The 25,021-nt window shown below is 43.2% G+C and overlaps 2 protein-coding genes across 2 annotated transcripts in view; both read right to left on the reverse strand.

The window, feature by feature from the left end:
* Positions 1 to 2,615: 2,615 nt before the first annotated feature.
* On the reverse strand, positions 2,616 to 5,654 carry LOC120284830 (acanthoscurrin-2). Its single transcript, XM_039294218.2, has one exon. It carries the CDS (start codon positions 5,652 to 5,654, stop codon positions 5,346 to 5,348), a length of 309 nt encoding a protein of 102 aa, XP_039150152.1. The 3' UTR covers positions 2,616 to 5,345.
* A 27-nt stretch (positions 5,655 to 5,681) lies between these two features.
* Positions 5,682 to 25,021, reverse strand: part of LOC27206210 (frizzled-2) — an 89,812-nt gene continuing 70,472 nt past the window's right edge. The window contains exons 6-7 of the mRNA XM_039294217.2: positions 21,999 to 22,065; positions 5,682 to 7,950 (exon numbers count right to left, since the gene is read on the reverse strand). Of these exons, the coding sequence (XP_039150151.1) occupies positions 5,682 to 7,763 (2,082 nt within the window). The 5' untranslated portion in view covers positions 7,764 to 7,950; positions 21,999 to 22,065. The remainder of the gene's footprint in view (positions 7,951 to 21,998; positions 22,066 to 25,021) is intronic.

Genomic DNA, 25,021 nt, shown 5'->3' on the forward strand with positions numbered 1-25,021 from the left:
AAAAGAAGTTCACTCCCTGTTCGCACGTTTTAATAGTGGTTTGTTGGTTTTCCTGAATTTTGATCGTTGTGTTATTCAAATATGTAGACACTCACACACGCACACACACTGCCAGCAACTGTGGCAAAGAATTTCCACTCCTTGAATTTGGGGAGCAACTCCCCACCAAACTGGTTTCTGTTCTTTTCCTTCTTGGTTTTTTCTTTCTTTTATTTTCTTTTCTTTTTTTTGTTATAGAGCAACTCCTGGCCGAAACCGAATCGAAGCTAAACCGAAACTAAATCGAAGTCCCAAATGTCGGGAGCGAACGATTCTGGGGGAGACGTCCGTTCGGGAACAGCTTGAGCAACAAACTGTTGGCCAAAAGGATTTTTTGGTTTCTGGAGTCGGCCAAAGCTCGTGGAGCTCGTGTTTGGGGCACGCTGTTGCTATTGGCAGTGAAAGCTTTCCCAGTGTTTTGCCCCCACCTCCCGCGGCTTGCCTCCACTTTCCGCCGCTTTCCATGTGCGGCAGGACACGTGCGGAGCTTTTAGCACGTGAGCCATGTGTGTTTTATGCCTGGACAATGGCATTTTCGAAAAACCTTTCTCAACAAGTGGAAAGCTTTCAATTTGCTACTAATTAGCGCCTGTCAACTAATTGAATTTTCATGGCCACGCCAGCGGACGGGCGCTAATTTCGCTTTTTTGGCAACTCTCGAAAAGTTTCAGCAGCGCTCACTTTCAACCTGTTGACCAGCTTACTCGCTCCCAGTGGGCGGCACTACATTCGTCCTTACTCGCCCTCACTTGCCGAGCTGCAAGGACCTTGCCTTGCTCTTGAAAACGGCAGCTAGCAAGCGGCAGTCGGCTGAAATATTCATGCACGTAAGGTCATCGAAGCTATTTGGCTGCACTCCGCTTCGCTGGCACTAAAAATAAGTTGGTAAGTAGATATAAGTATAATTCGCGTAAGTTTCGTCTGGCAAGGCAGCCGAAAATTTCAAATTTCGTGCCTAATACTTTGGCAAGGACATGCGCTAAGGCCTTTATGGAGTGTCCGATGGACAGCGATGGGGTTTATAATTGAAAAATAATTGCATTTCGGACATTTCGTGCTACTTTCCTACGGCCAAAGTGATAATGATCGTCGCTTAAATTGTGATAAAATTTTAATTTTTAGGGCTAGGCAGTGGAAACAATATTCATGTTGCATACTCACTTTTCCAACTACTAACAATGCTTAACTATGCTCACCAAAATAATACCTACCTATTTCGCTAATATAAACGAAAACATTTTACATAAATATTTTCAGGAATGAATAGGACCTTCAAAATCATTTTCACTTCGAATTGTAACGACGAGTAGCAAGCTGCAGCTTAAAGTTGTCTTTTGAAAGCTCGTAAATACCAGTATTTTGAAAAATGGTCTTCACTTAAAAAAGGGAAAAAGGACTTTGGATGTAGAGCAAAAATATAAAATAAATAAATCAGAAGCCATGTATTCTGTGTTTGGCAAAGCTGAGATTTTGCATACGTAGTCTGGGATTAATTATACCTTATTAATTCTTTGGTAAATAGCTAATACTCAATATATTTGTTTTTTTTCTTTTAAGGAAATTGTGTTCGATTATTGGTACTCAACCCAACTGAGTTGCCACCTTGCAGAATATTCACAAAAGGTTTTGTCATGCAATGGGGTTGTGTCATGGATTACTGTCTAATATTGCGGTTCATGTCCGGAATTTAGTTCTTCGGGTTCTGAAATTGGCTGACTTACTTGCTACTGCTTGACTCATCTGACAGTTAAATCCTCTTCTTCGTAAATAAAGCAGTTATATTTAATTATACTGCTTACTCTTCGAGTTTTGGACATGGTATTCCAAAACGGTTTTGCCCACAGTTTTGAAAAATGTTTCAATTATTTCCATAGTGATCTAATTATGAGTTGCATGACCCTTACAGAATTTTATGTTCTGACTATAATAGACTTTATCCTATTATCTGTAATCTTGACTCTCTGCCGCTATTAAAGCAATCGATTTTATCTTTTCTATTACATAATTAGATCCTACTAACACTAATATTTAACATAGTTATTTAACATTATATTTATTTCCTTGTTCCTGTTCTCTTTTTTATATCGCGTCTATATCTTCTCGCGAATCAAGCCGTACGATACACGGCAGCGCCCCTCGGTCGGTTGGGCGGGAGGTGTGGCCGTGGGACCCGTGCGAATATATATAAAAAAATGAAATCCAAAACGATCCAAAGTCATTGCATTCAACAAAAGGTATTCCAAATACTTTAGAGAGAACAATGCTCGGCTCAGCATTCTACCATTTCGGAATCCATTGACCTGTCCTTCATTGACTATTACAACAATCAAGTGCTTCCTGCGCCCATTCCCATAAAAACAAAGTGGACATCTTACGTTAAATTTTATTTTATATGGATTTTCTCTTTCAATTACAAATGTATTTAATATTATTGTTGTTGCTGCTGCTTTTTCGTATATTTTGTTGTTGTTAACGCGTTTGATTTTTGACTTGTGTTGCTGCTGTATAATTTTTATGTGTGCATAAAAATCGTGTCACTTTCAACAACATTATTTCGTTTTTTGATTTGATTAATATTTTTAAAATGCATTTTGTTTGTAAATAAAATAATGTCTGCATGAATTTTTGTTAAAGTATTCTCTTGCCGGTTTTCCTGCGACGCTTCGCTCCATATAAATATGTAGTGTATATATAATTTGCTTTTGGTTTTCATTTATTTTATTATTAAATTACATTTCACAAAATACAATTCACAACTACACTTGATGTCAAGTTTCTGGTTTCCGTGCAACTTCAACTGATCCATCAATCACCGCCAGCTTTCAATTCTTCTCAATCCTGACCTATCAATCTAAAATCCACTCCATTATGAAATATTTTCTTTTAAAATTAAAAAATCGTATACATTCGCAAATTGCAATCAATTTCGGTTCATCAATTTAGTAAATTAGTTTTCAATCACAAAAAATTAACAGAAAATGTTTCGAGTTGAGAGTCAAAATTGCATTATTTATTTTTACATTTTATCATTTCAATTCGTTTGGATTTCCCATTTACGTATATTCGTTACACTCTTTAGCCTTTTATATTTTGTATTCATAGATAAAAGCGTTTCCTATGTACGCCTTCAACTAAAGTTGGAGAAATGCGAAAAACCCTTTCGGGGATTCAACTTTCTCTTAGAGAACTAAACTAAACGCTACTAGCTAGCAATATTTCTTTAAGCTTATTAACAACATCAAATAGTACGCGTAAATGGTTGTATTGGATTTTGTTTCTTGTTCAATATGTATTATATGTTTATTAAACATTGTACGTCTTGTAGAGAAATTTGCTAATTAATAATTACTCTTTTTGGTTTTGTTTTCTTTTCTGCATCGGCTTGCTTAACTTGGAGAGCTTCGTTTTAATGATACGTATAAGTGTTCGAGGGATCTTCTCTTGAAAATGCGAAAAGAAAAGTTCAAACAATAAGTAAGGCAAATAAATAAAAATACTTACTTGTCATGCATAATGAAATCATGTTTAAACGAAAGAAAGTAACTCAAAAATGAACTATTTTGTATATTGTTTTATTACAGCTTTAGCATGTTTTTGTTTTGTAAATAGAAGTAGTTATAGTTGCTAAAAAACATTACACACATAGTTGCTATATTATATAATTTATAATATAATTTCATCCCTTCTTTTTTGTTTCGTATGTGAAATGGTTTGAAATGCTAACAGTTAAATTGTTGCTTTTACCATGTAATATAAATATTAAATTTAAATACAATAGTGTTTAATTCTTGATAGATATTTCGTTTTGCTTTTGCTTTTGCTTGCCCTTCTCTTCGATTTCGTCTACAACTAAGGTTACATTTAATTTAATACTCTTATATAAAAGTTTTAGCTTTATACAATTTTTGTTTTTGCTTCTTTTATAAATGCAAAGAAATGCCCTGCTTCGGCTGCAAAAGTTGGCAATTTTCATTTAATCATTTACTTGAATGGTAGAATTTCTCTTTTTGGGTTTTGTGTAAAAACTAAATTCAATTTTTGAGCTTAAATGCAGAGTTGCTTTTGATGCTGAAATGCATGTTACTGTATTATACTTTAGTTTCAGGGAATTTCACATCTCCGAACAAAAAAATACGTTTATGAACTAGGCGCGGTTTGAAAATATGTACAAAACTTAGTGTTGGATAATGCCTTAGATTACGTTAAATAATTTACAAATGGTATCTGGCAACACTGAGTGCCTGTTCTTTGATAATGCGACAACCCTAAAATCGCAACTAACTTTCTATGGGCATTCGAAGTGTTTCATTTTCTTTTTCTTTTTTATTTAATTTTTGTATGCGTTCGTAATGTTAAGTGTTTACGTTAGGTTAAGGTTAATAGTGTAGTTAGTTTGATTAAGAGTTAGTTGTAATTTCGAAATATGGCTCGTGGCTCTGACTTGGCAGTGTGGGCAGATTCCGCTCGCTACTTTACCCCGAGTGCTCTACGTGGCGGTTAATTAATTGGTTTTGCGTTTCTCAGTCTATTTCGTTGAGGAAAGTGTTTGTGGAAGGGATTAACAACAGAAAAGGTGGCAATATGAATATTCAGATAGGAAATCAGTTAATGGCAGGTAGAACAAACGCGCTTCAACTGGATTCGATCTATAATTTTAACTGTGGCTAGTACCCTTTCGCTACGCCCAAGCTCTTTGCTCATCTGCTTTTGAAGACAAAGGTTTTTTTGGACTAGAATCTTGTATGCAGATTGGTTGTCTAACACATCTCAATGCTTATTGTTGGTCTTATTTCCATTTTCAACTCAGAAGCAATTTGGCGGAATTGAAACAAATTTGGACCTATTAAGGCTAAAATTTATAGGTATAGTACTGAAGATCATAATTTCTTTAAGTGTTACGAATTAATTGGATTGGAATTAAATTCTTAGTAAAAGTTGTGGTCCAACTAATTTCCAAGATTCGAAAAGTTTCATGAAAATAAATGCTAATTCAGAAAACGTAATAGTGTGATTCCTGATTCCGCCAAATCGATGGGTATTGGGACAACGAGCTGCTCTTGTTGCGCTTTCCACTCAACAATCAAACTACGGCTACTCGAATTAATATGGCATTTCTTGAAAACCTTTGCTAAGAGGGCCCTAACCAAAAAGCGGGTGCGAGCGAGATGGGGATGGAGTGTGCGAGTGAGAGCCTAGAAGTGCGAGTGAGACAGAGGCCGGGCGTGCGAGTCGACCAACTTGAGCGGCTACAGCTGGCTAAAACTGCTGGTCGAGACCCAGTGCGCGGTGTCCGGGCGTACCATTAACTATATGGGACCGTAGTCGCTGAGCGCCTGGCCTGGATGCTGGGCACCCGGGCCGCCGGGCAGCGTGACCACCACGGACACGGCCCGCGAGTCGATCACGGAGCCGGGAGCGGTATTCTGGCCGCCCACTCCGTTGTTGCCATTGCCGTAAACGTTGCCGGGATTGCCGCCGCCCACGCCTCCGCCGGAGGCGCCATGCATCAGGGTGCCGGGGAGAGGGCCCATGCCGACCGTGCTGCTGCTCATCGCGGTGCCGTGGCCCAGGGTGCCGCCGCCAAGGGTGCTACCGCCGCCCCCACCGCCGCCCATGGTCGATGCTCCCCCCGACTCTCCATGTCATACGTGGCTGGCCGCCGGCTGCTTGAGAACGTGGTGGTGCAGGTGGTGGTGGCTGGTGGAGGCCACCGAGGCTCCGCCCGCCTGGGTGTATGGCGTGGCCAGCAGGGAGCCCGCCGCCGAGCCCACGGGCATGCCCATTCCAGAACCGGCATAGGGATGCGGGATCGGAGGCCGCTGCTTGATCAGCGCCTGGTTGGCGCCCGTGCGGTCTGGCGCTCCTAGGAGTCTCCGCCAGAAGCGTCGCCAGCTCTCCAGCGTCTTGCCGGACCAGATCCACACGCCCGAGGTGATGCCCACGGCCAGGGCCATGAAGTACTTGAGCATCAGGACCGAGTAGAGGGGCTTCTTGCCGGGACCCTTCACCTGGGCGCATGGACAGGCCAGAGCCTTAATCCAGTCCTCGAAGTAGGCTGCTTCGTACAGGTAGCATCCGATAACTATGGTGGCCGGCACCGTGTAGAGCACCGAGAAGATGCCAATCCTGATCATCAGTTTCTCCAGCTTGTCTGCCTTGACACCAGCTCCCACACCGCCCTGTTGCTTGATAACCGACCGGATGCGGAAGAGGGACACAAAGCCGGCCATCAGGAAGGTGGTGCCGATTACCAGGTAAACGAAGAGCGGAGCCAGCACAAAGGTCTTTAGGTGATCCGGGTTCAGGTTGCCCACATAGCAGATGCCCAGAATCGGATCTCCGTCCACCGCCGAGAGCAGGAGTACGGCCACTGACTGGACTGTGGGAATCAGCCAGGCGGCCAGGTGGAAGTACTGCGAATGCTTGGTGATGGCCTCGTTGCCCCATTTCAGACCAGCGGCCAGGAACCAGGTGAAGCTGAGGATCACCCACCAGATGGACGAGGCCATGCCAAAGAAGTAGGTGAGCAGGAAGACCAGGGTGCAAGAGTGCGGACCCGTGGAGCTTTCCCGGAGCAGCAGGCCGTCGCAGGCGATCTCCTCGTTCTGAAGGAAGTTGCGCGACAGGTAGCCCACGGCGACCATGAAGTAGCAAGCGGAGAGGAAGACAATCGGCCGCTCCGGGTACTTAAACCTTTCGGTGTCGATGATGAATGTGGTTAGGGTCATGAGCGTGCTGCAGAAGCACAGTCCCGACCACAGGGCGATCCAGAGGCCGGCGAAATCCTTTTCGTCGTTGCTGAAGAAGGGTCCCTTGCACGGAATGCCGCAGTTTGGAACGCCGGCGATCCTTTGGACAGTGAGGTTCATGTACCAGTGGTGTGGATGGTGCATCATGGGCATCTGCGACTGCTGCTGCAGCAGCTGCTCCTTCCCCAGGAAGATGAGTGGGGAGCGGCACGAGCAGCTGCACTCTTTTCCGCTTGCCTTTTCTCCTTGGGGATTTTGGCAGTTTTTTGAATTGCGTCCGCGGCACGGCTTCGTTGAGGTGGAACCGCTGCTGCCGCCGGCACCACTGCCCGAGCCACTGCCTCCTTGCTTCCGCTTGCCGCCGGAGCCGGAACCGCTGCCAGAGCCACCAGATCCGCCCGAGCTGCCACCGCTGCCCGCCTCCGTGTACGAGGGCTGTTCCATGCACAGATTGTCGGGGTCACCGTGAAGGGGCAGGTGCTCGCACGCCATCCTCTCCGGCCACTCGAAGCTGTACTGTTGCATGATGGGTGCGCATCCCGAGCGGGCTCTCTCGCACACACTCCGGCAAACGGGCAGCGGCTTGTGGTAATCCTCCAGGCAGATGGGCGTGTACATGCTGCACAGGAAGAACTTGAGGTCCGGCGAGCACTTGATCTCCACCAGGGGCCAGAACTGGTGCACCTCCAAGCCCGCTTCGTCCTGGGTCTCGTGGTTCATTTCGTTGGGGAAGGATGTCATGTTGTAGCCAATGCCCCGACACATTGGTATGGTGATCTCCTCGCATCGCAGATTGGGATCCTTGGGTATGGCTGGCACTCCGTATCCGGGTGCGGGACTCGCGTCCAGGCCGTGACCACCCATGCCCATTCCGCCCATGCCGTGATCGGCACTGTGCAGTGGTCCATCCGCTCGACAGGATGTCAGCAGGAGGACGAGTCCCAGGATCAGGACCTTCAGTCGGTTGTGTCTCATTTTGTGCGTCTTAGCTTAGTTCGGTTGTGTGACTTGGAACCCCTTGGGCTCTTTCTTTGCTGACCTTCTCTGCGGTTGCACCTCACTCCTCGTGGAGGCGCCTGGAGAGCCGGAAAAGCGGGCAGTGTTTCCTTCCAGACACAGCGCAGCGTCAAATCGTCAACGCTCGACAAACGGCGTGGTCTAACTGCAATTAAAAGAAAGAACATCAAATTAGTTTTATAATTAACGCACTCAGTTTGTTACTTAAGTAGCTTTCTAGAATTACGAAACTTTAAACGTGCTACACAATGAAATACTTTGAATTAAACTTGTAGATTTATTTTTAACCAAGCTATCTTGCTTATAAATTACTATATGGTTTTCACGTAACAAATTTATGATCACTAAATCCCCATGCTGACGACTCCTTCGATAAGAAATCTAGATCCTGATAGTGTGTGTCCTCAGCTAGCTTATGTTGCACTGATAGTATTGAAATTATTTTTAGCTTCTGCCGATCCAACTGCCGAAATTCAACTGATTTTCTAATCACCATTTTGCAACAGACGTCACACGGAGGAAGGGAGACGGACACAGTCGTTATGGCGGATCGCTGATGAGGCGGCGACAAGTTGCAACTGCTCTTTCCTGCTTCTGTTTCTGATTCGCTCCCTGGAGAACTTTCGCGCTTCATTTGTTTCAATTGAGCGCGGCGACACTTGGACGACATGTCCATGTCACATGTCAAGCACTCGAGCACTTCAGCCACCCGCCACCATGGCTTCGCGATACCGATCCCCCACTCCTGCCTGTCCTCCTCCGCTCATATAGAGTGTCAACCCTTCCGCCAATATTTGCTGACGCTTCAGGGCTCTCCCTTCCATACTGGTGACTCTGATTCCGATTCCGATTCTGGAACTGCTGCTGACCAAGAGGAGCATCAATCAAAATCAGTGAGTTTTATTAAATTTGACGGGCTCTGCTGGCTGCAAACGCATGGCTTTAGTGCAGACGAAAAAAATACTAATACCGATTCTAAAACTATTAAATGTACTAGAACATTTATTGTTATTAAACCACAAAGCAATGTTCCCCTTAAGTTAGAAGTTAGATCTTTTCCATTCCATGAACACTATAATATGACTTGAAAATTTTTAAAAGCTTCAAGTTATTCAATTGCATTACTTTAGGCCGCGCTTTTTTCTCAGTGTGTGCTTGATAAAAGTGTTTGCTTTGGTTTTCCAACTGAAGAAGGGTGTGAAACGCTGATGGATTGGATGTGATGAGGCAGAAATTAATTCAAGACAATTGCTCACTTGAAACGCAGTCAAAATGGAGGCTGCCAAGCCACCCATCAAGTTGGGTGTCTACCCATCGCTGACTGGGATAATGAATATTATTTTATACGGCTGACACCTTTTTTGGGGGAATAACTGCGGGATCTGGGCAGCTGGCAATACCGATATCGATGTCAGCGGTTTGTGGTCAAGTCAACTAGCAGCTGCTCCAGAAGCGAAGATACTTCGAGATACCAAAAATTGACAGCTGGACGGACTGAAGTGAAGGGCAATTTACTCGCCAGCAGCTTCTGTGCGCTCAAAGTCACGAAATTTATCTACGAGATACAGTTTTTAGCAAGTGTCAAGTGACACACATAGTTGCGGCTTTGCGCCCAGCTTCAGTTTCAGATTGGGATCTCAGCTGCGTGTGGTCCATGGAAAACAGGCAGCAGCTTTAAAGAGCTTTACAGCCAGCTTGTAGTTCGTAGTTGGTAATTCGTAGCTCTTGGCTCTTTCAAAAACTGTCAACAACAGCTGCAAATAAAGCATGTTGTACTCCTCCCGCCTACCATCACTTTACACTTTAAGCCCCAACTCCTTTGTTCGGCGCTGAAAGTCCTTCCATTGTTTTTCTGAATGAATGACATTTTAATTAATAACATTTGTGTGCGTTAGTCGGCGGTGTCCATCACAATTTCGCCCCAATCCCATTTCCCGACCGATACAACCCCGAAAATAAGTTGCCGAGTGCGGCTCTCACTGAAACATTTTTCGTGTTAAAATGTTTGCCGAGCACTTCAAAATAATTAAGTAAATACGCCACGGAAAATGTTTCTAGGACAGCGCGTGGGCGGTTCGATGCGGAGCGGTGTGGAGCGGGGCGGGGCAAAAGCCCAAGTGTTGTGATTACAACTCGAGGGTAGCGCCAAAAATAAACGTTGAAATCCAATATCGAAATGTGGGCACCAGGCAATCGGATCGTGAGAAACAATGCCAGGCGTGAGTTGGCTATCGATTACAGTGAATACCATAACTATTCGTTCTGCACACTCCGTTCAGATGGAGGCGTCTATCGGTCTGTGGTGATGCTTACGCAACATTCTCCTAATCGAATGACAAACATGGAAATCATAGAAAATGGCATTAGAAGCTGTCATAAATCAAGGCTGATGGGTGGTTAGGGGTAGCTAAAAAATATTCAAATATTTATATTCAATAAAAAAAAGTCAAGCCTTTGTCACAGTGTTGAGAAACAATTTCTAAGGTAGTTTTTTAACTAATAAAATAATTAGGAAAATGATTTATGAAGGAAAAACCATTACATTCCTGATTTTCATAGTTGAATCTCTTTCAGGACTCGATATTCAACCTTATCTGGATAACATTTGACATGTGGAACCACGTAAAGTTTACCTTGGATGCCTCCCAATACCAAATATTAACATTTTCGCTGCCAACTCGACGCTAAGCTCCTTTCGCAACCGAGAGTGAAAATTAGCCATAAGCCGAAACAATGCGACAATCACCGAACGAACGGAAAGAGGGAAAAGTCTAATTGGTTTGGCCGGGCCAGGAAAATCATATTGAAATGCAGCGAACGTGACTGAAATGGCAGACCGGACCAGAGACGAATGGAAATGGAAATGGTGGGGAGCGGGAGAGAGCAGAAAAGAAAATGCGTACATGTGTTTGGATATGGAAAAGCCACGTTCACAACGGCTTCCACATTTGGCCAGAAGTGAGTGGTGCTGCGCTGTGTTGTGCCCCGAAAGCAAAGCAACTTGCTCCGGTTATTAAAGCCTCAAGTGGCTGGACTCATGTACTTGGGATCTTGGGCTCCTTTCGGTCCGGACCCTGTGTTCTGATTGCCGGCCAACAACTAGCACTAATAGGTGGCTGTGATGTGTTCATGGGAAATGGCCTGGAAATAATAGCAAACGTGCTTCTGCCGAGTGGAAAAAGAAGCGGGCAGAATGCATAAATATTATTTTTAATAGAGAAAAATGTCTCAAGTGGCGGTGACGAATGGATCGCTTCTCGGCGTTTCTCGCAGACTCCGTTTCTCTTCAATTCTCCGAGTGGTGACCAAATGTTTGTGTTTGGCCGATCGACTGGGCCATGTTTGCTTAATGATTCGTTGTTTCTCACCCAGCGTATTTAGTGCACACTCATATTGTTTATTTAATTGTTAACAAGCGTGCGGCTCAGACGCTACAAGCTCGTTACGAGTAACAAATTATTACTGCATGGCTTTTTGCCAATCATTCCGCTGGCTGAAAGAATTTATACAAAATCACGCTGCCAGCCAGTCTCAACGATGTTGGCCTAAGCTCTCCACTTCGCCAGTTCCCCGGCTCTCGACTGGCCTGAAGATCTGGCTCTGACTTTCCTGGCCATGTTTGCCAAAGACTTGAGAATGCAGAGATGTGGGGGAAAACAGAGAGAGATATCCCCGATCCCCAATCCCCGAACCGATCGGTGAATGGCTGCGCTTCAATGCGCTAAAGAGGTCGTCGGGCGGAAGCTGTTACCAAAGTTGGTAGCTCGGCAGCAGCATGGGCAAAACGGCTAAAGCAAATCAACTACAACACGACGTCGTCGGCGGCGACAACCTGACTGTTTTAATTAAACAAACAAGCCAAAGACACGACACACGGGAAGACGACACCGATGAGCAAATAAGTAGCAAGTGTTGCTGGCTCCTCCGAGTACAGTCGACACCCATGGCAAACAAGCCACTCGCACAAGGTGTGGGTTTCCAAGAAGGTGGGAATCTCGCGGGAATGATCATCTCATAAGCAAAATTCTGAGAATCTAAGGAGATGTTTCGTATATCATTTAAAGGTTGATTCAAAATGAATGCAAGTACTTTGTGATAATTTATAACAATGTTTACCCGAGACAATTGAAAGAACTCTTAACGGAAATCCTTGAAAACTATATAAGCCTGTTCTGTATAAACTCTAAACTGCCTGTATCGCTTACGAGTACAGTTTACTCAGAGCCCCCAAAGCGGCGGAAGTAAATCCGGCATTCCACTCAAGATAATGATGATGAGCAATCAAGCAAACAATGACCGCACCGAACCGATCCGCAACCAGCATCGTTGGGAAGCAAAGAGAATGCTAATCGATAACTTATCGCCTCGATGGGGGCAATCAATCAATCAAAGGCAAAAAAGCCCCGTCAAAGAAGAGGTCTTCATACAAAACGGCTCCAAATCGCTGTTCGCGGACCTGGGAAAAGTGCGGAAAAAATAAGTTTGGAAGGGGGTGTAGGGAATAAGAAGCGGAACGTGGAAAAGCCAAAAAAGGAAAACTTGCCAACCGCAAAGCACTTAAACTTTCTAAGGGGAGGTACATACATATTTCCTCTTTTACTTTTTCGGGCCATCCCCGCTGCCCGTCGCAGTTGCAGTGCACAAAGAAGCGTTGAAGCAGCAGCAACAAACTCGAAGGGCTCCCAGGTGCAACAGTCAATCCAAATGCCACCCCCAAGCCCCCTCCACGATGGCCTTGGCCAAAGCAAACCGCGAAAATCAATTGAAAAACTCGCCGTGAAAAGCGGGCGGAAAATGGAGCGGGCTGTGGGGGCGGGGAAAACACTAAAACAGGAGCAGGAGCAACTGTTTGCCTTGTTGGCGGCGGCATCAAAAAGCGCGTAGCGGCGCAAAATGAAAACAGTTTGTCGACACGGTAGGTTCAGGTCAGAGGGAGACAGGTAGCTGGCGACAGAGGGAGATGGCGAATGAAAAAGTTTTTATTTCCAACCAGGGGGGGTTTTCCACACAAAGTCAATGCAGACAAGTTCCATGACCTTACAAACGCAGCGAGTTCAAATGGGGAAAACGGCAAAAAGGGCTGCGGAAAACGGGGAAAATGGGGAAAAGGGGGTTTCGCAGGAGCTCTCCTACGAGCTTTTCCCCGAGGAGCTTTGTCAACGTAATAAACACAAAACTGGCTCAAGATTTTTGCGCGTCCGCCCATTAAAATCATTGACATTTAAACGTGTTTTCATTTTGTTTTTTTTTTTGTTTTTTTTTTTTAGCCAGGCTGTTTTTGCTGTCACACTTTTGCAACATTTTTTTTTAAGCGGGCTTGAAGCACTCTTTCCTACGGTTTTGCCCTTTGATGTTCGGCTGCTTTTGTTGCTTTGTGAAAGTTTTAGCAGAATGCAAATTGTTTGTGCATGTGGCCCATCATTAAATGCTTTTTTGCATAGTTTATTTTCCTTTATTTTTTAGTCCGTGCTTAACCACTGTGAGTCCTCTGACTTTACAATTAAGTTTTAATTAAGTGGACGCCGCCTGACTGCTGATTATGCATCTATCTCATTTTCCACTGCCTCCGCATCCTCAGGAGAATTCATTTGTGTCCTTTAATGCACAAATAACAGATCCTCGGAGATCGGGCATATCCGGTGAGCACTTTACGCAAAACGATTTGCAAATGTCAAACAGTTCCTGAACATTTTTCGGTAACCACCCTTAACCCCCAAGGAAGTGCAGAAGGGAGGGGTGCTGTTCTTGCGAGGGGTTGATTTCGCCGTTTAGGGTTCTCTATTATTGAATATTTCTTGTCCTTGTTATTTTTTTTTGTCGTTGTCCTTGTTTGTGCTGAAACTCTTACTGCGGACTAAATGACACCGCAGAAAGCGAGTGGAACGGCAAAAAGGACAAATGCAGAGGGGTGGCATTGCACTGAAACGATTTATGTTTACTGCAAAAATCTCTTAAACATTTTAAGGATTTTTAAAATATATTAAACAGCATGTATTCCCTTAATCACCTCTAGGATTGTAAAGCCGAATACCTGTGTCACATTGATCTTAAAACATACAGATTACTACATCTTTTTTCTCTGTGCAACGTGCGAGAGTTGCCGGCGCACAAAAACATGGAAATAAAATTAAATTTCCGATTTTAGCCCCGTTTCCTTCGTCCTCGCAAATTTTGCTAATAACAAGACAAAAGTGCAGCTGCAGTGGCAAGGGGTTGGCCAAAGGGTGGGGGAAGGGCTAGGGTGCTGCGGGGGGTGTGAACTGTCGGCTGGCTGACTAAATACAAAAGAGTGTCAAGTGTCTTCCCTGGCAAAAGGCAAAAAGAAAAAAAATAGGAACAGGCAAGTCCTGCATGTGTGGGTGGTTGTCCTGTTGGCAGATTTTATTTTCCATTTCAAATTTTGCAGCATGAGCAAGCGTTTTTATTTTGACAGTTGTTGCCACTCCCCCTGCATTTAGCATACTTTTGGGGGAGAAGAAAACAATTAAAAACGAATTGCCTTGCATTCCCGTTCCCTTTCCCATTCACATTCCCATTTCCAGTGCCATTTCCGTTTCCCCTATGACAATGGAAACGCAAAAAGGAATTTTGTGGGTAACAAATTAAATATCCCAAGGAATAAAAAAAGTGTATATATAATTTTTGTTGCTTCAGGATGTGGCACATTTATAAAATAACATTATTTCTGGCCAGAGAAAAAAAGGAGTGGAGAGGTTTTATGATGCAACTTAAACGCATCATAAAACACAGCGGCGTAAGAGGAACTATAAAAATGTTCATGGCTTTTCCACCAAACGAGGTGTTACAAAGATATATTGAGTGCTGAGTAATGATAATGAGATTTGGGGAAAATATGAGTATAAGGAAGTCATTGTGCACAGCATACATAATACACTTTTATGCGAAGCCTTTCCAAATAAAATTTAAATGTCTATTTCTAATTAGTTTTAAGCCTTCTATTCACTCCACTCAAACTTTATTTTATAGCTATTTGTGCATTGGCCCGTAAAAACCAGTTGCCTTTCACCGCTATCGAGTTTCAAATTTTCCTATAACGATCCTCCATTCCCGAGACACTTATTTTATTGCCATTTGTTGGTTTTTCGCTGTCCAAATGGAAAATACTGTTATTGCCATTTATCAACGATTTACATTTATGGCCATATTTGATAATCGACCGTTTTATGGCTAATACCGGCGATGGCATTTTTACACCCCGATTTCGTAATAAAAGTAATTGAATCATAAATGCAGCTCGGCTACTAAAAAATAAATATGCTGATGTGCGTTGATGGAAAGCTAATTGAAAGACCAGGGAAAGCCAGGAATAGAGGTGGCTTTACGACTGTCGTCGCGCTGTCTGTGGTGGCTGTTTTATTTTTACGGCAATTAAAGGGAACCGCAGTAAAAAATAACCAACCAACTGCCGGCGACATTGACACACAAAAAAGAAGCAGCGGGGAAAAACTATTACGGTAAGAGTTTTCCCGGCTGTTGTGACACATGCAATAAAAACGATTTTTATGGTCATTTGAAAGCGTCAAGAGGGCAAGAAGACCCCAAAAGCACACAGACACATATACACAAACACACACACTCATACATTCCGGCATGAATGATGCATGTTATGTCTGAAGTTCTAGGTTGACAATTTAGCATGTCTCCGGCTCTGGTTGTACTGCTCCTCCTGGGGGCCAAACTTGCTCCCCATCTCGGCGTGCAAACATTTTTAGTGCCCTTTGTTGTCGGCTAACAACCACGTGCGGTCTCCCTCACACACCCACACACACACGGGTATTAATTAATGTCAGTGTGGAAATTAAGTGAAATATATCTGCAACATGCTCCCGGAAAATGCGAGGATGTTCCGTAGCTGCGATGCTTGTTGTGTGACAAAATGCCGCTGACATGGATAATTAATGGTGAGCTACGAGGTGGGGAGTTGAGGATACATCGGTGACACAGGGTTTGGGGATCGTGGTCTTGTGTGTGTGACCCCCACCTGCGAAAGGTGCTTAATTGCTGGGCTGGGTCAGAGTAGTACAGTGGATGTGCCACAATGAAGCACTAAGCTCATTTTGGCCACCAACAATAGTTTACTAACGAAAGTAACAGCCTTTTGTTTTTGAATATCACAAGGCAAATGCTATAGATTTATATGCATAGGTATAACAAAGAGGGCAAATCAATAATCAAATAGTTTGCAACGAAAAAGCATAATTTACGATTTGTTTGCTTTGACCGAATATTCGGAATTAATTCGCAGACATTAGTCTATTTATTTACGAGTCGCCAACGCGAATTGGCAACATTCTCGATGGCTAGCAATTAATTTATGCAATTTAATCCAAGGCGAACAACGCTTCGCATGGCTCATAAATTGCCATTTTTAGAGTTGCGGCCTGGCAAAAAGGATTTTTTTTATTTATTTATTTGTTTCGCCCAGCCACTTTTGCAGTAGTTTCAATGCTTTTTGACTTTGAATCTAGTGTGTGTTGTGTGTGTGTGGGCAATTTGACGTCTCGATGTCTGGTTTCCATTTCAATGCTATAAATTTGTCGCCGCTCTCGCTCTGTTTTCATGCTTGCCTGCGCTGCTCTTTCGATATTACGCATACGCCCCGGGTGCCCAGCTATCCTGGTGGGTGGCTCTTCCTCCGCCCGGCATTGATTTTTATGTTTGTTTGTCGCCGCTGCCTCGCCATATTCCTTGGTTTCCTCTTTTTGGCTTGCTTTGTATTACATGTATATGTTTTTTTTTGTTTTTTTTTTTGTACTTTTCTGTATTTTCCTCTCGTATTTAATGGCATTTCTAGCTTGGTTTATTTTGCTGGCATGCGTGCACGACCCGACGCCCAGCGATAAACACGCGGCAGCCACCGTCGCCGGTTTGCCTGCCACCCATTTTCCCCCGTTTTCAACATTTTCCCCGTTTTCCGATTCTTCCGCTCCTCTTCACCCCTTCTCCACCATTCGGCTATGTGTCTCTGGCATGCGTTTAAGTTTTCAGTTAATGGCTTTTAATGGCATTGCTGCTGCTGCGTTTGCTTTTCTTGGCTCTCTTGTAAAAATGTTAAATAAATATCAAAATCAATTAGTTGCGTAAATTTTGTGTGTCCAAATCGGACAAAATGAGTTCGATCAATAGATGAAAGATTTCAATGGAATGGAATGCCATAAAAAATTCCTCCTTTGGCGCAAAAGACCCGTGCCAGCGGAGAAATCTGTGTGCTCAAAACACGTATAATTTTAATAAAAACGACATTTCTAAATCTCGACCTCAGAGATAAACCATTCAAATAAATAATATTAAACACACCGATTTATAGTCTGCACATTTGTCAGGCCAGCGAGTGTCGTTTAGAAATCTGATTAATTTACCAACTTAAGTAAAGGCGAAAGACATTCTATAAATACCGACCACAAACATCGGTTGCCCCTTCCCCGGACACATATTTCCAAATATTTTCCAACTAATTTAGCACCCTCTTCAAGTCATAAAGTTGCAGTCCAATTCCAAATGCATAAACCAATGCGAGACCACAAATTACCAAATTCAATCTACGTATACTTGGAATATATACTTAGTGTGTTTGGATGTGGATGGAAATCTGAAATGCGAGGCACATGTCCCAGGCAGTCAGTCGTCTTGCCCCCGGAGCTCTTGGCTTTTGGATTTCAGCCTTCGGCTAGGGGAATTTCAATGAGGCATCTCGCATCTCGGCGACTTCGGCTGCTCTGGGTCTTGTTTATAATTTATGGCGCTGTGGCTAATGGCCAAATTGGCCATAACAATAATTTGCATGCAAGCGCTTCCAACTTTGACTAATTTCTTTCGACCAGGCCCACGGAAATCTTATCGATGCACAGGCTGATGCTCGACCAGTCAGTCATATATCACGTCATATCAATATCAAAATCAATATCGGCCAAAGGAAATAGAAGTAGTGAGGGCGAGCAGGAAAATCGAAAAAAGAACACAATTTACAACAATTGCTTAATTGAAATGCCAGGGCCACTGTAGAATTTAAATTTATGAAAGCATCAGGCCCCAAATCGAACGAAATCGTAAATAAATCGCGGGCTTATCAGCGTTTTTTGTTTGTGGCACTTTGTGGCATTTCAAAGGGGAAATGCCGCCACCCTAAAAAGTTCGAAAGTGGACAGCACATGACTCTTGATACGGATCCGAATTCCGATTTCTAGCTGACAGATGAACTTTGTACGCCGCGTATCAGCCGCAGCTGTCATTCAGCTCTCAAATTCTGAAACTCAAATATTCGGGAATATTTCCAGAGTCAGTCAGGTCAAGTTTTCCGCGATAGGCACATATATATATTAATATTCTACATTGAAAATTTTATCATGCAACTTTAAGTTGATTTCCATTTACTGAACACGGTATGAAGAGTGCGCCAACGCAAAGTTGTTCGCATAATTTGTAAGTTTGATTGACAGACAAACAATCTGGCTATCAGACTGCTATATAAATAGATACCAGCACTGAGGAAAAGGTTTATGTTTCAACTTTATATTTAAGAATCCTTCATTCAGTAGAATAATGTGTTTTTTCCAGTGCAGCGCCTAGGTAGCACCGAAGTTGCCCCATTAGCATTTTCATGCCACATATGGCTGGCAAATGTAGAAACAACAGCCAGTCAACTCGACTCAACTTAACTGAACTCCAGACCGATTCCGAATCCTATTCCGACTCAAAGGCAGACAATGGGACAGGGCCCAGAAATACTCGTACTTCCCCCAGAGAGTTTTATACGAGTTTTTCGTAGGCGTAACATGTGTGGCATAAACAAAGAAGCGAAGCGTTCGGAAAATATCAACCGATATTCGCATGTACATGCCAGTATGCAAAAGGGCGAAGGAAGGCGTGAAACTGTTGATAGTCTATTGCACTTTTTCCTTCGTTCTGTTTGTGTGTTATTCTTTTTTATGGCCGTGCAATAAAAATATTTACGACGCCAAAGCGCCAAATATGTAGGGAAATTGTTCGAACCGACGGATGGGGTGGAGTTTGGGGGGTGGGCACCGCTCGAGGGTTAATAAAATGTTGCACTTGTAACAAGAAATTGAAGTTGTAAAGTGGTTACAGTTGGCCGGTGGAATGGGTTACCATTTTATTTTAAACGCAAATGGAAAACGATTCCGTGCGCAGATAAAACTGAAAAACTGATTTGAAATTTAGAAAATAAAGCCCTGTGTTTTGCAGAGGACTGCCACTTTAAATAAGAAAGTTTATGCAGTTGAAACTCCCTTCAACGCTTTAATTTCCCTCTGGTCTCAGTTCGAGGAAATCAAATGAGCTGAACAACACAAATAATGTAAATGAGCAGCATCTTTTTTTTTTTGGGTGGAAATTCGCTCCAGAGGAAGTGGGATCCAATGAACTCTTGGTATGCTGCAGATGCAGATGCAACTGCATTCTGAATTCTCGAATCTCCATTCTCCATTCTGCACTCGGCATCTCGACAGTCGCTTTCAAAATAGCTCGGCCCACATGATTTCCCCCGCCCAGCTCTGGCAGTTTTTCCACGATTTTCCACCCAACTCCCACTGCAAAGTACAGCCGGCTGGCTGCAATCAACGCACTTGTTCCTGTTTTTCTTTCTTCTCGGGGAAACGCTGCTGCTGCCGCTGCTTCTGCTGATTCCCTGTTATTGTTGTAAACTATTTATGCATTTCGAAGTTTATTTGAAACACGAACAGCAACACAGGAATTCCCTGCACGGCATTTCAAATGCTGTTCGAGATTCCTATTCCTATTACAATTCCCATTCCTCGACTTCAGCTTCTGTGGATCTTTGTTCGGCTCCAGCTTTTGCCGCTGGTGTTTGTTGATTTTATGAACTGTTTTTCTTGCTTCACTTGCTCTCGGTTGGGTGCCCTCCGGCCACATATGGTCACCTTAATTTTCCACGGGAACGGGCGGGGTTTTGTTGCACCAAATAATTTATGCCTTTCGCGCTGGCCTCTTGGTTTATTTTTCCAAGCGCATTTCAACAGCCCGAGCAATCAGCGCGTGTTTTTCGGGCAGGAAACAGCACGAAGGGATGTCGAATGAGCTGGGCTGATGTGCCACTCCAGCCCGCTCCATCCTCCCCAGCCACTCAACGGGTGGTTCACCTGTGGCCCTGCCCTCCACCTCCTCCTCCTCCTCTCTCTCCACGCGGCGCGTGATCCGCCTTAGGTGGATGCCCACTGATGTTTACACTGACGCCATTGCCGACGTGCCATAAAAGTTGAGTTCAATCGAATTGAATCAGGGGCAATTTTGGGAGACCGAAAGGTGCAAACTGATTTGGGAAAAAGTTCGAATCAAATTCAGTTAGATATATATACATATATATAGATTTAGTTTTCTTCTAAATGCTATCCTTTTTCATAAGTGGCAGGCACTCAATCGTTTGTAGATTCTATAATATATGATTAATCTTTCCTGTGTCACTCGTGCAACTCATACGCATTCCTATTACTCCATAACCCATAAATATCATAACAATCTCTGTACCCAATCCCCCAAGCAACTGAAACCCATCCCGAGGCAGATCCCTCACTGCACTGGCATTTCTAATGAACTCAGCCTATGGGCTACACGGAATATATACACATTTCACCAACGAGCTGGCACCGAGAATATGAAAATATCTTTGGAACATTGATTGACTGCTCGACATGATCGACGTGATCAACGCGAGGGAGTGTGCTGGTGGTGGGGAAACCTGGGAACAGGGGGGTTAGGAATATATAGCTGCCTGCCGTCCACAATTATAATTCAATTAACCAAGTAATTCCATCTTTCCCTGGGCGAGTTGAGCGCCACATGCTGCGAAGGGAGACGTTGCATGTTTGGCATATTAAATTAGTTATTTGTAAGCTTAGGCAAACGCGTTGTAAACAAAAAACCGAGACGGCCGACGACGAAGATCGAGCGAACGGATTGAGAATGATGATGATGTGTCATTGCAGTATGTTTGCGCATCTGGCCGAATCAATGTTTGTATTTATGGAAATATTCTCATGTTTTAATTACGAGAACATTTCGAAATGTCTCGCATAACAAATGAGCCCTGAACAAACGAAAATAAAACAACAACAACAACAGTGTCTGGAGAGAAAAAAAAACCACTCCATATCAACAAAAAGCTTCGACAGTTGGCCAGACAAGTTGTGCCGGCGAAAGAGACGGCTGCAGGGCGGCCGAAAGAGACGGCAAGATGCTAACTAGACTGAAAGGCTTGCCAGGATATTTTGCATTAAAGCAGCCAAAAGGAAATATGAGAGAATGATGGATAGGCAAAGCTGGCAGCCAGATGATGATGAAGACTGTGCAGGGAGAGTCGAACTAAAGAACTTGGCAACTCAACTGCCGGCAAAAGCAGAAAGAAGTCAACAGCTCGTTAACGTTAAAGTGGCAAAAGATATGCCTGCCCCAAGATTCAGATACAGCTCTCTATCTCTTTTCTTCTCTTTCTCGGTCTCTCAGCCATGTTCCCATATTCTCCGCTCAAAAGGGTGAGCCAACAATGGGGCAACAAGTCGCGTCTGAAGATGCATCGCCCACGGCAGCCGAAACCAGAAAACCAGGCTCAAACGAAAAGAATAGTCCTACACGGGGGAAAATAATTTGAAAAGTATCTTGAGATGAATTTAAGAGCTTTCAATCGAAGGACAATCATTACAAATCTCGCTGTTCTGAAGGAGTACAATAAAAATGTGTTTTTAAACCAATGAATGGTAGATTAACCAGTCTTTTTTCTCTCTCTGCACCAGGAGATGGGTCGTTTTGAAGAGCAAAATTGGCGTTGAAAAGTAACTGCCGACAACCGCAGACCAAGAGGATGTTTATGATGTTGGATGCCGACTAGCAGTGGGTTCCTGCTCCTTGGCTCCTTGGTCAATTGCACTGGCCGGGTCACAAATAGAGGGCCCTGGCATTTTGCTCTCCATTGTGCGGCAAACTAAGCGCAATGAAGTAGCCAAGAGGCAAAGTGTTTGGCGGGGGAAAGGTCAAGTTTTCTGGCCTTCTATTTATATTTGCGTCTAGCTGATGTCTTCTTGCATGCAAAATAGTGGGGAGAACCAAATTACAGGGTAGGAGAGTCTGCACTTTCTAAGCCAAGATAATACTTTAAAACTAATTTAAAACTATCTTTAAGTTCTAAGCCATTTTTCAACTTACCATTTTTTCCATTCCGTTGGCTTAGCTGCTTTCTGGTTGATTTTCTGGTTCATTCGATTCCGCCCAGCTGTAATGAGATGCAAAAAGAGCTACGATGAGTTATCTGATAACAGATGATTTAAGATGCAGCTATAAAAGCCTTAAGTTGGTAACTTTCATAAAAGCGAAAATTTGGAGCATCGCCGAATGTTGCTAATCGTAAAAGCGGCCATAAAAAAGGTATATAAATCTGGTATAATTAGAAAATATTAAAGGCCGAATAACTTAATTATGCAATAAGCATAAAAACGCGCTTATGCCAGACAGTCTGCTGTAAAAAAAAAATGGAAATTGGCGACATAATTTACAGGCTGGCCGAAGAGCCAAGAAAAGAGTTGCCACAATTTGCGGCCTGAGTTATGTTCTGGGTGCCCGGGCAAATATTAATATTTGGACAATAAATTTGTGGGCGGCTAAGGAACAATTGCAGTTGTCTCTGCGGCAGCACTTCAAAAGCGGGGAAGCCACGAAAGAAAAACAGAGGGAAAGGCGGCAGCTCCCAAAGAGCAAACAGGAAAAGCCGACGGAATAAGGGAGCAACGGGGGAAAAGCGTGGGTGGGGCTGCGGAAAATGGAAAATGGCCGGGGGTTTTATCCCTGGGCCTAGCCGAAAGTGGACTACTTTAATCACGCCACGGGATTAAGGGGCCAGACATTCGCCGGATGATGAAGAAGTTGCGTGTGTGCCAATGGAGGAGGCAGCCACTCGCTTACAATTTAATTAACTTTTTTCACTCCCTCCACCATTTTTTTTATTTCTTATTAAAGAGCGCGCCTTGTTGTTATTTGCTTTAACGGCACTCTTTGTACATATATTTATGTGTCTATATAATGCAAGTTTAATCAGCCAGTGACAAATAAAATGCCGTAGAAGAGGTTGCCCCTGCAACCGTAGCCGTATCTGTATCTATATCTGTACTTTGTGCCTGTATCTGAAGCTGAAGCCGAAAGTGCGAGTGCGGGAGTGCCGCAAAAGATTTGCCTAACCAAACCGAGAGCCAAGAGAACTGAGATAAGTCGGAGGAGCAACAATGCCGCGTATTTGTGAGCCCACAATTTGCCGCCTTTGATTTACCACCTCCGCCGCACAATTTGCCAGGTGTAATCTCCGCTGTAACCAATTGCAGATAAAGTTAAGCAAACGACAACAAAATGACAATTTTTTAATTATGAACGTCTGCCTCTGGCTTTTGCGTTCTTTGTTTTCCTCTGGCTTGCCTAATTGAGATAGGACTGGAGATAGATCATGGCGAAATGTGGGGAGATGTCGTTTTTCTTTCGAAGTTAATTATTTTTCGGTTGTTTGGGGTATTACCCATCATAGAAATCGAGTGTTTCGCAATTAGTAGCTTCTCAGAATGAGCAAGAAATCGATTTAAGATTTTTTTAACAAATATTGACTTTAGGAGGAAAAGTATTTTTAAACACATACGAAAATCTGGGCCAAATGTTCCTTCTAAATAAAGCAAACTGCCATTTTTAGTGAAGAAAATACCAATAACTTAGAGCAATAATTCATTTATCTCATAAGAATAAATGCCAACGACACTTCGAAAAGTTATTTGATGCGCAGTTGTTAATTTAAAATTCTTTGTAAAACCAGCTTGTCATTATAAATCTCCTGCTTAAGAAATCTTAGAAATTGTTCTCTATTCAATTCCAAGGCTTGAACAAATCAACTTCCAAGAAAAGCTGAATTTGAATGTGAATTCAAAGTTAAAAATCTGCGACACACAAATCTCTGAAATTCAAACTAACAAAAAAGATGAACACGCTGAGGCAAAATGAAGACGATCCAAGTTTCAAGACTGGTTCCAAACGCTTTTCAGTTTCTGACTAATTAACTGGGAAAGATTCTGAGCGAAGGAATTGGAATTTGTAGGCCAATTAATTAGGCGCATAATTTATGGCAAAATATTCCCACTGCCTCGATCTTCCTTTCTCTCCGCCGAATGTCAACTTGATGATCAATAAAAACAAAGCAGCCAGCAGTCACAGGGAGGGGCAGAACGTATCAGTTTCGAAAATGTTTAATTTATGACATTGCAAAAAGCAGAAAACAAATTTATGAGCAGGCATTTAAATGCCCAAAACGACGACGAGCCACGACAATGAATATGTATTGTGCGGAGTATCGTTTTTTGAAAATTGAAATTCCAATGAATCTCAAGGAGCAGCACCCTTCCTTCGCTCCGAGCAAAGCAAATATCGCCATCGTCATCGCGTCGCAGGAAACAACAGTCAGTCGCAGGCGCAGACCTTAAACAAACAGAAATTAATTATGTTTCGATGCGAGAGCCCAAAAAGATACTCAAGTGCAGAGAGAGAAAATTTGTTGTACTTTATATCATCAATGTGAATGAAATTCATTTCATTTAAGGTTAAATAGATAAGGATTGTAAGGATTTAAAATTCTGTATTCTGAAGTAGAAATTAAAATGATAATACTTATAAAATATATATTCTATTCTTTTTTAAACTCATTCTTTTCAAACTTTTTTAAGTGTATATTTAAGAGAGGTGGAGCAAAAAGAAGATACTGCGATACAAGAGAACCTGCCTGCTGAAAATAAAATTATTTTGTTCAGAGTTCTGTTTATAAGAAAAATATGTTTTTGTTTGTTTTAACGCGAGCCGAGCGCTTCCTTTCCATTCCCATTTGGAATGAAGATGGAGGTGGCGACTGGCGAGCGAAACATGTGCGTAGATGTAGATGCATCCCAGAGATGCGTATCTGTGGGATACATGCAACAGAAACTACGGTTTGGACTTCTATTTTTGGTACTATTTCAATTAATTTGCTGCCTCTAAACAAAGTTGCTACCGAAGAGGAGACAGGACGGGAAATTTATGAGTAATATTGCATGCTCGATTGCAGCCGCAGATTTTTTCCTTGCCTTTTAATTAGCCTGACATTTATTTCGTGCCGGACTTCTTCGTCGCCGTCTGTCTGCGGTTTTTTAGGGTTAACAGCGCGTAGATTG

Source organism: Drosophila simulans, chromosome 3L (genome assembly GCF_016746395.2).
Source record: "Drosophila simulans strain w501 chromosome 3L, Prin_Dsim_3.1, whole genome shotgun sequence".
NCBI lineage: Eukaryota > Metazoa > Arthropoda > Insecta > Diptera > Drosophilidae > Drosophila > Drosophila simulans.

Coding starts and splice junctions, on each gene's coding strand:
- LOC120284830 (XM_039294218.2), bottom strand. CDS start 5,654: ATGGGCGGCGGTGGGGGCGGCGGTAGCACCCTTGGCGGCGGCACCCTG.